The 13,289-nt window shown below is 44.0% G+C and overlaps 1 protein-coding gene across 1 annotated transcript in view; it reads right to left on the minus strand.

The window, feature by feature from the left end:
• The window catches only part of CIST1 (colon, intestine and stomach enriched 1), a 168,021-nt gene extending 165,366 nt beyond the window's left edge, over positions 1–2,655 (minus strand). Inside the window, exon 1 of the mRNA XM_069745691.1 lies at positions 2,479–2,655. Coding sequence (XP_069601792.1) covers positions 2,479–2,545 — 67 coding nt within the window. The 5' untranslated portion in view covers positions 2,546–2,655. The remainder of the gene's footprint in view (positions 1–2,478) is intronic.
• Between the last annotated feature and the right edge of the window lie 10,634 nt (positions 2,656–13,289).

Consider the following 13,289-nt stretch of genomic DNA (forward strand, 5'->3'; position numbering starts at 1 on the left):
ATCATTTCAAAAATGTAATACTTGTACCCATGATATGATTGACTTTCACTGCACTGCCCTGTATCCAGGACTGAGGGCTTCTGTATGGTGAGTGGAGGTATATTTAATTTTTCTGTTTTTCATATAGTGTGGCAGCTCACCTTCAGTGTCAGAATGCTAGGTTACCTTTGCTAGTCCATAAGTCCCTCTGTTATTATTTACCCTGGCCTCATGTCAAGGAGGCTTGGAAAAGCAGTAGGAAAAAAACCATAAAATCTGCCACTTGGGGGGTCTTCTGATGAAAATCTGCAGTCACTCTATGTGACTTCTGAATCCTTACAAGTGAGCGCACCACACACTGTCAGGATTCTCCAACGTTGCAGGTGAGAGCATAGCAACATAGTTATTAAGGTTGAAGGAAGACTTTAAGTCCATCTAGTTCAACCCATAGCCTAACCTAACATGCCCTAACATGTTGATCCAGAGAAAGGCAAAAAACACCCATGTGACAAAGAGTAAGCTCCACATTGGGGAAAAAAATTCCTTCCCGACTCCACATACGGCAAACAGACTAGTTCCCTGGATCAACGCCCGATCAAGGAATCTAGTGTATATAACCTGTAACATTATACTTTTCAAGAAAGGTATCCAGTCCCCTCTTAAATTTAAGTAACGAATCACTCATTACAACATCATACGGCAGAGAGTTCCATAGTCTCACTGCTCTTACAGTAAAGAATCCGCGTCTGTTATTATGCCTAAACCTTCTTTCCTCCAGACGTAGAGCATGCCCCCTTGTCCCTGTCTCAGCACGTCTAGTCGGCACATTTTCGCATGTATGCAAATCGCATAATTGTGGTCACATGACCGGTCACTATTGCCTGCAACACAGGAGGCTCCTGACAGTGTGATAGAATATCATTGTTCTCAGCAGCACATGTCCTGTTTACACTGAGTGATTCACTGCCAAGAGTTATGTTTTTTAAGCAAGCTTAACAACCATTTCACCTGAAGAACGAGCATTTTGCTTAATTTTGTTTGGTGATCGGCAGCCTGTCTGGAAAGGAAGGCCAATAATCAAGAAACAAAGATGTGTAGGAATGCTTGTCTTAATCATAATAATAATAATAATTTCATTTATATAGTGCCAACATATTCGACAGCACTTTACAATTAGGCGGGGACATTACGAAGTACCACACAGTGTACAGGAGGAGTGAGGGTCCTGCTCACCAGCTTACAGTTTATAATCGTCTTGATTATGTGTCAGTGTGAAGGCAAGCTAAAATACAGTACTTTCATTAGAAGGAGCACGGTCCAAAACATTATATATGTATAAGGATTTTTACTTACAAAAACCATGATTGGCATGTGTGTTGCTGGAGAAAAGGCACATATCTCACTTTTATTCCTTTCAGCTATGACAGAATTATCACATCTTCTCAAAGGTATAGTCTTAAATTTGGACAACCTCTTCTTATCAGCTAAAGTGCCCAATGTGAAATAAAAGAAAGATCACATACCCACCTCCCAAACTAGGACCTTTTCCAGGGATGTCGGTGCTGTGTTATGTGAAAGCTGCAGCCAATGAGTAGTAGCTGGATGGCTTCAACCTTCACTATTCCGTTAGAGGGGACATTCTCTCTGATACAATATTAAAAGTCTGCAGCCACTGATTGGCTGCAGCGGTCACATGACATAACAATACGCTGGGAGACACAGCGCAGACGTCACTGGAACACAGCCAGTTTGGGAGATATGTGTTTTCATTTTTAGATGGAGAACGTTAGTAGCGGTAGTTAAGAAGGGGTTGTCCCGTGGTGGACACTGGGCAACTCATTTAAAGGGAACCTGTCAGCAGGATTGTGCACAGTAACCTACACACAAGATGGATTTCATCAACCAAGGCATCATGTTAATCAGTATAACGGCGCTGACCTGACACTGTCTGGAGGTTACTGTGCACAATCCTGCCGACAGGTTCACTTTAAGGTCTACTACATAAAATAAACTACAACATTCACAACATGCAGCAATAACAGTGGAACAATTTTTGTGTTTTAGTTTGTCATAAAACTTGCCACCTGGATTAGGAAGTTCTTAGACATAGTGAAACAATATTTACACTTGTTATCCGTCAGGAGTGCATTGCGTGTCAATTAAGTCCCAACCCTGACTTGCCTTAGTGCTATGTCATAGTATTGGCGTTACTGGAGAATTTTACAAACTCCTGCGCTGGCTACAAAATGTAAAAAAAAAAGTGCCTATTTTGTGTATAATTGATATCAACGTTAAAACATGACTTTTATTGGCAATTCATTTACTTGCATGTTATTAATGATAATCATTGCTAGGAATTTGTCAACTTATGACTAGAAAACGATGTTACTAAAAGAGAACGTAAAATAAGCATCATTTGGATGTATAATTTAAGAACTTACAAAGACAAGCTCATAACTGAGTATCATCTGGATAAAGAACTTTAAAGATAACTCTTACCTTGTGCCAAAGTAGCACGCAGCAGGAGCAGAAGCAGCAGCGAGGTGAAACTGTAAGACACAGCCATGGCAAAGACAGACTTCACTCCGCCAGCTGCTTGACAAATACCTTCAAACCACGTCTGTGTATCCTCGTGGCAAGGAAGTGAACAGGTGTAACATGAGCACAGGTCAAGCCTACTATTCTTAACTCTTTGTTAAAGCAAAGCTCAGCTGCCACATATATAGCCAACATACCTACAAAAACAAGGACATGTGTGCAGCAGGATATGGAGACTATAGTATATGAATTTTGAATAACTCTCTATGCTATACTGTCTGCAGAGGTGCGTGAAAGTTTGCAAACTCTTCAGAATTTTCCATATTTCTGCATAAATTTAACCTAAAACTTCAACAGATTTTCATACAAATCCTAAAATCAGATAAAGACAACCCAATGAAGCAAATGAGTCAAAAATATTAGACTTTTATATGTTTTCTTTGCCAAAAGTATGTGAACCTTTAGGATTAGCATATAGCGAAATTATAGTCTGTTTTTTTTGTGTGTTTTTCATTAATGAATTAATTTTTTTTAATTAGTTATATTTAATCAAGAGGGCTCTATCAAAGTCTGATCTTCACAACACATGTTTGTGGAAGAGAGTCATGTGGCCCAACCAAATGAGATTTCTGAGCACCTCAGTAGAAGGTATTTATTTTAGGCTGTAAAAGGGTTACAAAACCAATTCTAAAGAGTTTGGACTCCAGCAATCCACAGTTATTCAGATTGTGTAGAAATGGATGAAATTCAATACCATTATTACCTTTCCCGGAGTGGTCAACCAACAAAGATCACACCAAGAACAAGGAATGTAATAGTCTACAAGGTCACAAAGAAACTCAAGGTAACTCCTAAGGCCTTTCTCACATTTGTTGTTAATGTTCATATGACCTCCATTGAAAAAAACATGGTTAAATACAAGGAGAAAGCCATTGCGCTCTAAAAATAACATTGATTCTGACTGTAGTTTGCTAAAGATCACCTAAAGATGCCATAGGGCTATTGGAGCACTGTTTTATGGATGGATGAGACTAGAATAGAGCTTTTTAGTTTAAATGAGAAATGTTATGTTTGTCGACAGAAAAAAACCTGCTTTACAGCATAAAAACCTCAGATCTGTCTGTAAAAGACAGTGGTGATAGAATCATGGTTTGGGCCTGTTTTGATGCATCTGGACTAGGACAGCTTACCATCATTGATGAAACAATGGGTTCTGAATTCTAACAGCAAATACTAAAAGAAAATGGCAGGACATCTGAAAATGAGGTGAATTTCAAGAGAACATGGGTCATTCAGCAAGACAGCGACCCAGAGCACACAAGTCATTCTACAAAAAAAATTGTTAAATAAGAATAAATTTACAGTTTTGAAATAGCCAAGTCAAATTCCTGACCTTAAAACAGAACTATAATTTAAACAAAATTTGCATAAATCAATGTGAATATAGAACATTTTTAATGTAACTTAACAGAGAAATATGCTTCCATCTCCACTTAGTCTCTTCTTCTCCATGGCCTCCTGAACGCCTCATTCTCGGTGAAAAAGCAGCTAAAATCCATCTTTCTAAGAGGAGACTGACTGCAGATGTCATGTGACACAGCCCATTCATCTCTATAGAGAGTTGGGCAGGGTAGGAGGAGTGAGGAGCAGGGAAAGGAACAAATAGAAGCAGACTGAGAAGCCTGATGCAGAGCTTTGTAACAAGTGTTGATTCACATCAAGACAGCTCAGCTCAGCTGTATATTTCCTTCCATGTTGCTGCAGCTTATCTCTATGAGCTAAAAGGACAATAAAGAGCAGGCATTGCCCTGTCTGTGATGTCTATGGGAGAAATCACTGCAACAAGTCACCTGCCAACACCAAACAGCGGAGTGCAACATCACAGTCATGTGACCATGATGTCACCACTGGTCCTGTATTGTGCAGGAGTTTAGAAGAGCTGAATAAGAGAAAACTGGTAAGTATTCTATAGGGTGCATGTAAATATAAATATATATTGAAGGGGTTGTACTCACTTTGGTGGATCAGGAGGAATACAGGAGGCTTGTTCCATTAAAAGTTCATGTGGGGTTTATTACTTCATAAACCCAGAGGCAAAACAGAAAACAAACAGTTTTCAGATAAGGCAAAACACAAATGTCCATAGCAGGGCTCTGCTCCGCTAGGCCTGTGGGCACACAAGCTAGGATAGCGCCCAGTTTTCAAGCTTGGTCTGGAGACACACAGAAGAGGCCTTCTCCCTTCCAACATCCAGACCATGTGCCAAACAACAGCCTCCGTTATATAGGCGGTTAACCACACCAAGAGGTGATATATGTGGGTAGGTAGACCCTCCCATCTCTCACAGCTACCCGCAACAAGGTCCCAGGTGCAACAAACGAACCTCTTAGTGCTTTCATGCACTAGAAAAAATACTCCAGGTTACATCACAGATACAAGCCATCTCTGCGACACATACCTCCCATCGACTATGCTACCGTTAGCCACACTGTATACCTCCCCCCTATGTCTAAAGCCATGGGGCTTGGCACTTTCTACTACCACACAAAGGATTCTCGAGAGGGCATGGGCATTACCATGTAGCTTCCATGCTCTATGCTCTACATGGAAGCTGAAATCTTGTAGGGCTAACCATTGGGTGACCCTACCATTTTTACCCTTTGTTTCCCTCATCCATCTAAGTGGGGCATGGTTGGATACCAATGTAAACTTATGTCCTACCAGATAGTACTGTAATGTGTCCACAGCCCACTCTATGGCCAAGCACTCCTTCTCTACGACCGAATAATTCCTCTCACATGAGGATAGATTCCTACTCAGGTAGAAAACAGGGTGCTCTTCCCTGTGTATCTCCTGGGAAAGAACTGCACCTAAACTGACATCTGAGGCATCCGTTTGGTGTATAAACTCTTTCTTAAAGTCAGGGACCACCAGAACCTGTTGCTTACACAGAGCTCCTTTCATTTTTTGAAAGGCCGTCTCTGCCTCTTCAGACCCTTTGACCATTACCGATTTTGTCCCCTTAATGTCCATCAGGGGCACGGCCATCATGGCAAAGTTCGGGATGAACCTCCGTTAGTATCCCACGATCCCTAGGAAGGTTTTAACATGCTTTTTTGACAGCGATCTCGGCCATGTTTGGATTGCCTCCACTTTACTGGTTTGGGGTTTGATCTCGCCTCTACCCACTACATATTTCAGGTTTTTGGCTTCTTCTTTCCCCAAGGCACATTTCTTCAGGTTAATTGAAAACCCTGCCTTCCTTATAGCATCAAACACTGCCTGGACCTTTTCCAGATAACTTTCCCAGTCCAGGCTGAAGATAGCAATATCGTCCAGGTATGCCACGGTGTATTTCTTAGGGGGTGAAAGTTTTCTATCCACAGCTCTCTGGACTTCGTTGGGGCCCCATGCAGGCCAAATGGCATCCAAACATACTGGAAGCATCCATCTAGCGTAGAAGAATGCAATCTTCTCTTTGTTCCCTGTGCCATAGGGATCTACCAATATCCCTTCATCAAATCCAAAGTGGTTATGCACCTTGTGGGCCCAAGTCTCTCGATCAGCCCATCACCGCATGGCATGGGTTATGAGTCGAACTTGGAGACCTCATTCAACTTCCGATAGTCCTTGCAGAACTTGCATTCACCATCATGCTTTGGGACCAGAACAATTGGGCTTGATCAACCACTCTTAGATTATTATTATTATTTATTCATATAGCACCATTGATTCCATGGTGCTGTACATGAGAAGGGGTTACATACAAGTTACAGATATCCCTTACAGTAAACAAACTAACAATGACAGACTGATACAGAGGGGCGAGGACCCTGCCCTTGCGGGCTAACATTCTACAGGATTATGGGGAAGGAGACAGTAGGTTGAGGGTTGCAGGAGCTCCGGTGTTGGTGAGGTGGTAGCCTTAGTAGTGATGAGGAGGCAGCGGGGTCAGTGCAGGCTGTAGGCTTTCCTGAAGAGATGGGTTTTTAGGTTCCGTTTGAAGGATCCGAATGTGGTTGATAGTCGGGGGGCAAAGAATTCCAGAGGATGGGGGATATTCGGGAGAAGTCTTGGAGGCGATTGGATGAGGAGCGAATAAGTGTGGAGGAGAGAAGGAGTGTTGTGAATTCTGCTTTTGGGCTCCCTCTGGTGGTTGTAGGTGGTAATGCAGTAGTCCCTGGGCTGCAGTCTTGGACAGGTGTATCTGCTGATTGCAATTCTGACTGGGGTATTTAGGTTTGCAGGACTCATTAGTCCTTGCCAGTTGTCAATATTTCTTGGGAAGTGTTGGATCTTTGTCTGGCTTCTCCTGCTTAGCTGCCAATTCAGCAAAGATAAGTGTATGTTTCTTTTTCTGTGGCACACATGCAGTGTGCTTATATTCTGTGCTATTCATTTGTTTTTCTCTTGTCCAGCTTAGACTGTGTCAGTGTTTTCTCAGTCTTGTTGGATTCTCTGGAGTTGCAGATATACGCTCCACATCTTTAGTTAGATGGTGGAGTTTTTGTATTTTGTGCTGTGGATAATTTTGGAAGGATTTTTAATACTGACCGCTTAGTATCCTGTCCTATCCTTTCCTATCTTGGCTAGTGTGGCCTCTTTTGCTAAACCCTGTTTCCTGCCTGCGTGTGTCTTTTCCTCTACTACTCACAGTCATTATTTGTGGGGGGCTGCCTATCCTTTGGGGTTCTGCTCTGAGGCAAGGTAGAATTCCTATTTCCATCTATAGGGGTATTTAGTCCTCCGGCTGTGTCGAGGTGTCTAGGTTTTGTTAGGCACACCCCACGGCTACTTCTAGTTGCGGTGTTAAGATCAGGGTTTGCGGTCAGTATAGTTACCACCTACTCCAGTGAAAGATTTCATGCTGCTCCAAGGTCACCTGATCATAACAGTACAACTGGCCAATAATGAGTTAAATGCATCTCAGAAGAAGGGAAGAAAGGTCTTGAGCCATTTTTTTTTCTTCAGTCTACTTTGTCTTCTCCTCCCTCTTTATCTCTGGGTGGCTGAGGAGCCTTGTGCTAGCATGAATGTTCAGGAATTAGCTTCTTGTGTAGACCAGCTTGCTGCTAGGGTACAGGGTATTTCTGATTTTATTCTTCAGACTCCTGTTTTAGAACCGAAGATTCCTACTCCTGATGTGTTTTTTGGTGACAGGTCCAAATTTTTGAGTTTTAAAAACAACTGTAAACTATTTTTTGCTTTGAGACCTCGATCCTCTGGTGATTCCATTCAGCAGGTTAAAATCGTCATCTCCCTGCTGCGTGGCGACCCGCAGGATTGTGCATTTTCCCTGGAATCTGGGAATCCGGATTTGCTTAATGTAGACTCTTTTTTTCAGGCTTTAGGATTATTATATCATGAACCTAATTCTGTGGATCAAGCTGAGAAGATCTTGTTGGCCCTGTCTCAGGGTCAAAAGGCGGCAGAATTGTATTGTCAGAAATTCAGAAAATGGTCTGTGTTGACTAAATGGAATAATGATGCTTTGGCGGCAATTTTCAGAAAGGGTCTTTCTGAATCCGTTAAAGATGTTATGGTGGGGTTTCCCACGCCTTCCGGTCTGAGTGATTCTATGTCTCTGGCCATTCAGATTGACCGGCACTTGCAGGAGCGCAGAACTGTGCGCGCTGTGGCGATATCCTCAGAGCAAATTCCTGAGCCAATGCAGTGTGATAGGATTCTGTCTAGAACGGAACGACAAGGTTTCAGACGTCAGAATAGGTTGTGTTATTATTGTGGCGACGCTTTTCATGTCATTTCTGTCTGCCCTAAGCGGACAAAGAGGATCGCCAGTTCATTTACCATCAGTACTGTACAACCTAAATTTCTGTTATCTGTGTCCTTGATCTGCTCATTGTCATCATTCTCTGTCATGGCGTTTGTGGATTCAGGGGCCGCCTTGAACTTAATGGACTTTGAGTTTGCCAGGCGTTGTGGTTTTCCCTTGCAGCCTTTGCAGAACCCTATTCCTTTAAGAGGCATTGATGCTACACCCTTGGCTAAAAATAAGCCCCAGTTTTGGACACAGGTGACCATGCGCATGGCGCCAGCCCATCAGGAAGATTGTCGATTTCTGGTGTTGCATAATTTGCATGATGCTATCGTGCTGGGTTTTCCGTGGTTGCAGGTACATAATCCTGTGTTGGATTGGAAGTCCATGTCTGTGACTAGTTGGGGTTGTCAGGGGGTTCATAATGATGTTCCTTTGATGTCAATCTCCTCTTCTTCCTCTTCTGAAATTCCAGAGTTTTTGTCTGATTTTCAGGATGTATTCGATGAGCCCAAGTCCAGTTTCCTTCCACCGCACAGGGACTGCGATTGTGCTATTGACTTGATTCCAGGCTGTAAGTTTCCTAAGGGTCGACTTTTCAACCTGTCTGTGCCTGAACATACCGCCATGCGGAGCTATATTAAGGAGTCTTTGGAGAAAGGGCATATTCGACCATCTTCTTCACCGTTGGGAGCGGGGTTCTTTTTTGTTGCTAAAAAAGATGGTTCCTTGAGACCCTGTATTGATTATCGCCTCTTGAATAAGATCACGGTCAAGTTTCAATACCCTTTACCTTTGCTTTCCGATTTGTTTGCTAGGATTAAGGGAGCTAGTTGGTTTACGAAGATTGACCTTCGGGGGAAATATAATCTTGTTCGTATTAAGCAGGGTGATGAATGGATTTGAATACCTTGTGATGCCATTCGGACTCTCTAATGCTCCATCTGTTTTTCAGTCCTTCATGCATGATATCTTCCGGACTTATCTTGATAAATTCTTGATTGTATATTTGGACGATATTTTGATTTTTTTCCGATGATTGGGAGTCTCATGTGCAACAGGTCAGGATGGTATTTCAGATCCTTTGTGACAATGCTTTGTTTGTGATAGGGTCTAAGTGTCTCTTTGGGGTGCAGAAGGTTTCTTTTTTGGGCTTTATTTTTTCTCCCTCGTCTATAGAGATGGATCCGGTTAAGGTTCAGGCCATTCATGATTGGATTCAGCCCACATCCGTGAAGAGCCTTCAGAAATTTTTGGGTTTTGCAAATTTTTATCGCCGTTTCATTGCTAATTTTTCCAGCGTGGTTAAACCCTTGACCGATTTGACGAAGAAAGGCGCTGATGTGGCGAATTGGTCCTCTGCGGCTGTCTCTGCCTTTCAGGAACTTAAACGTCTATTTACTTCTGCTCCGGTGTTGCGCCAACCGGATGTTTCTCTTCCGTTTCAGGTTGAGGTTGACGCTTCTGAGATTGGGGCAGGGGCCGTTTTGTCTCAGAGGGATCCTGTTGGTTCCTTAATGAAACCGTGTGCCTTCTTTTCCCGTAAGTTTTCGCCTGCTGAACGCAATTATGATGTCGGCAATCGGGAGTTGTTGGCTATGAAGTGGGCGTTTGAGGAGTGGCGACATTGGCTTGAGGGAGCTAAGCACCGTATTGTGGTCTTGACCGATCATAAGAATTTGATTTACCTCGAGTCTGCCAAACGGCTGAATCCTAGACAGGCTCGATGGTCCTTGTTTTTTTCCCGTTTTGATTTCGTGGTCTCGTACCTTCCGGGTTCTAAGAATATTAAGGCTGATGCCCTCTATAGGAGTTTTTTGCCTGATTCTCCTGAGGTCTTAGAACCGGTCGGTATTCTGAAAGAAAGGTGGTCCTTTCTGCCATTTCCCCTGATTTACGACGGGTTCTTCAGGAATTTCAGGCTGACAAACCTGACCGCTGTCCTGTGGGGAAACTGTTTGTTCCTGACAGATGGACTAGTAGAGGGATTTCTGAGGTTCACTGTTCCGTGTTGGCTGGTCATCCTGGCATGTTTGGTACCAGAGACTTGGTTGGTAGGTCATTTTGGTGGCCTTCTTTGTCGCGTGATGTGCGTTCTTTTGTGCAGTCCTGTGGGACTTGTGCACGGGCCAAGCCTTGTTGCTCCCGTGCTAGTGGGTTGCTTTTGCCATTGCCGGTCCCTGAGAGGCCCTGGACGCATATTTCTATGGATTTTATTTCCGATCTTCCTGTTTCCCAGAGGATGTCGGTTATCTGGGTTGTTTGTGACTGATTCTCTAAGATGGTTCATTTGGTGCCTTTCCCTAAATTGCCTTCCTCTTCGGATGTGGTTCCGTTGTTTTTTCAGCATGTGGTCCGCTTGCATGGTATTCCAGAGAATATTGTGTCCGACAGAGGTTCCCAGTTTGTTTCTAGGTTTTGGCGGGCCTTTTGTGCTAGGCTGGGCATTGATTTGTCTTTTTCTTCTGCATTTCATCCTCAGACAAATGGCCAGACCGAGCGAACTAATCAGACTTTGGAGACTTATTTGAGATGCTTTGTGTCTGCTGATCAGGATGATTGGGTGGCTTTCTTGCCATTGGCCGAGTTTGCCCTTAATAATCGGGCTACTTCGGCTACTTTGGTTTCGCCTCTCTTTTGTAATTTTGGTTTTCATCCTAGTTTCTCTTCTGGGCAGGTTGAGCCTTCTGACTGTCCTGGTGTGGATTCTGTGGTTGACAGGTTGCAGCAGATTTGGGCTCATGTGGTGGACAATTTGGTGTTGTCTCAGGAGGAGGCTCAACGTTTTGCTAACCGTCGTCGGTGTGTTGGTTCCCGGCTTCGGGTTGGGGATCTGGTCTGGTTGTCTTCCCGTCATGTTCCTATGAAGGTTTCTTCTCCTAAGTGTAAGCCTCGGTTTATTGGTCCTAATAGGATTTCTGAGATTATTAATCCGGTGTCTTTTCGACTGGCGCTTCCGGCCTCTTTTGCTATCCATAATGTCTTCCATAGATCTTTATTGCGGAAATATGTGGAGCCCGTTGTTCCCTCTGTTGATCCTCCGACCCCTGTGTTGGTTGATGGGGAGTTGGAATATGTTGTTGAGAAGATTTTGGATTCCCATTTTTCGAGGCGGAAGCTTCAGTACCTAGTCAAATGGAAGGGTTATGGCCAGGAGGATAATTCTTGGGTTTTTGCCTCTGATGTCCATGCCGCTGATTTGGTTTGTACCTTTCATCTGGCTCATCCTGATTGGCCTGGGGGCTCTGGTGAGGGTTTGGTGACCCCTCCTCAAGGGGGGTACTGTTGTGAATTCTGCTTTTGGGCTCCCTCTGGTGGTTGTAGGTGGTAATGCAGTTGTCCCTGGGCTGCAGTCTTGGACAGGTGTATCTGCTGATTGCAATTCTGACTGGGGTATTTAGGTTTGCAGGACTCATTAGTTCTTTCCAGTTGTCAATATTTCTTGGGAAGTGTTGAATCTTTGTCTGGCTTCTCCTGCTTAGCTGCCAATTCAGCAAAGATAAGTGTCTGTTTCTTTTTCTGTGGCACACATGCAGTGTGCTTATATTCTGTGCTATTCATTTGTTTTTCTCTTGTCCAGCTTAGACTGTGTCAGTGTTTTCTCAGTCTTGTTGGATTCTCTGGAGTTGCAGATATATGCTCCACATCTTTAGTTAGATGGTGGAGTTTTTGTATTTTCTGCTGTGGATAATTTTGGAAGGATTTTTAATACTGACCGCTTAGTATCCTGTCCTATCCTTTCCTATCTTAGCTAGTGTGGCCTTTTTGCTAAATCCTGTTTCCTGCCTGCTACTACTCACAGTTATTATTTGTGGGGGGCTGCCTATCCTTTGGGGTTCTGCTCTGAGGCAAGGTAGAATACCTATTTCCATCTATAGGGATATTTAGTCCTCCGCTGTGTCGAGGTGTCTAGGTTTTGTTAGGCACACCCCACGGCTACTTCTAGTTGCGGTGTTAAGATCAGGGTTTGCGGTCAGTATAGTTACCACCTACTTCAGTGAAAGTTTTCATGCTGCTCCAAGGTCACCTGATCATAACAAAGGAGGTCTTGGGAGGACCGAAGATTACGTGAGGGAAGATATCAGGAGATTAATTCAGAGATATATGGAGGAGACAGGTTATGGATGGCTTCGTAGGTCAGTATTAGTAATTTGAACTGGATACGCTGAGGGAATGGGAGCCAGTGAAGAGATTTGCAGAGGGGGGAAGCAAAGGAGTAGCGAGGAGAGAGATGAATTAGTCGGGCAGCAGAGTTAAGGATGGACTGGAGAGGTGCAAGGGTGTTAGCAGGGAGGCCGCAGAAAAGGATGTTGCAGTAGTCAAGGCGGGAGATGATGAGGGCATGCACAAGCATTTTAGTGATTGACAGTTGAGGAAAGGACGGATTCTGGAGATATTTTTGAGCTGGAGGCGACAGGAGGTGGAGAGAGCTTAGATGTGTGGTTTGAAGGACAGGGCAGAGTCGAAGGTTACTCCGAGGCAGCGGACTTCTGGTACGGGGGAAAGCATGATGTCATTGATTGCGATAGATAGGTCAGGTAAGGAAGATCTATGGGATGGAGGAAAGATGATGAGTTCAGATTTGTCCACATTGAGTTTGAGGAAGCGAGAGGAGAAGAAGGGGGATATGGCTGATAGGCACTCTGGGATTCTGGACAGCAGAGCAGTGACGTCTGGGCCAGAGAGGTAGATCTGAGTGTCATCAGCATAGAGGTGGTACTGGTATCCATGGGACTTTATGAGTTGTCCCAAGCCAAGTGTATAGATTGAGAAGGGTAGGGGTCCTAGAACAGAGCCATGGGGGACTCCAACAGAGAGAGGGTGGGATGAGGAGGTAGTGTGGGAGTGGGAGACGCTGAATGTGCGGTTGGAAAGGTACAAGGAGATCCAGGATAGGGCAAGGTCTTTGATGCCAAAGGGGGAGAGGATCTGTAGTAGGAGGCAGTGGTCAACTGTGTTGAAAGCAGAGGACAGGTCAAGAAGGAGGAGTACAGAG

Source organism: Ranitomeya imitator, chromosome 1, assembly GCF_032444005.1.
Source record: "Ranitomeya imitator isolate aRanImi1 chromosome 1, aRanImi1.pri, whole genome shotgun sequence".
NCBI lineage: Eukaryota > Metazoa > Chordata > Amphibia > Anura > Dendrobatidae > Ranitomeya > Ranitomeya imitator.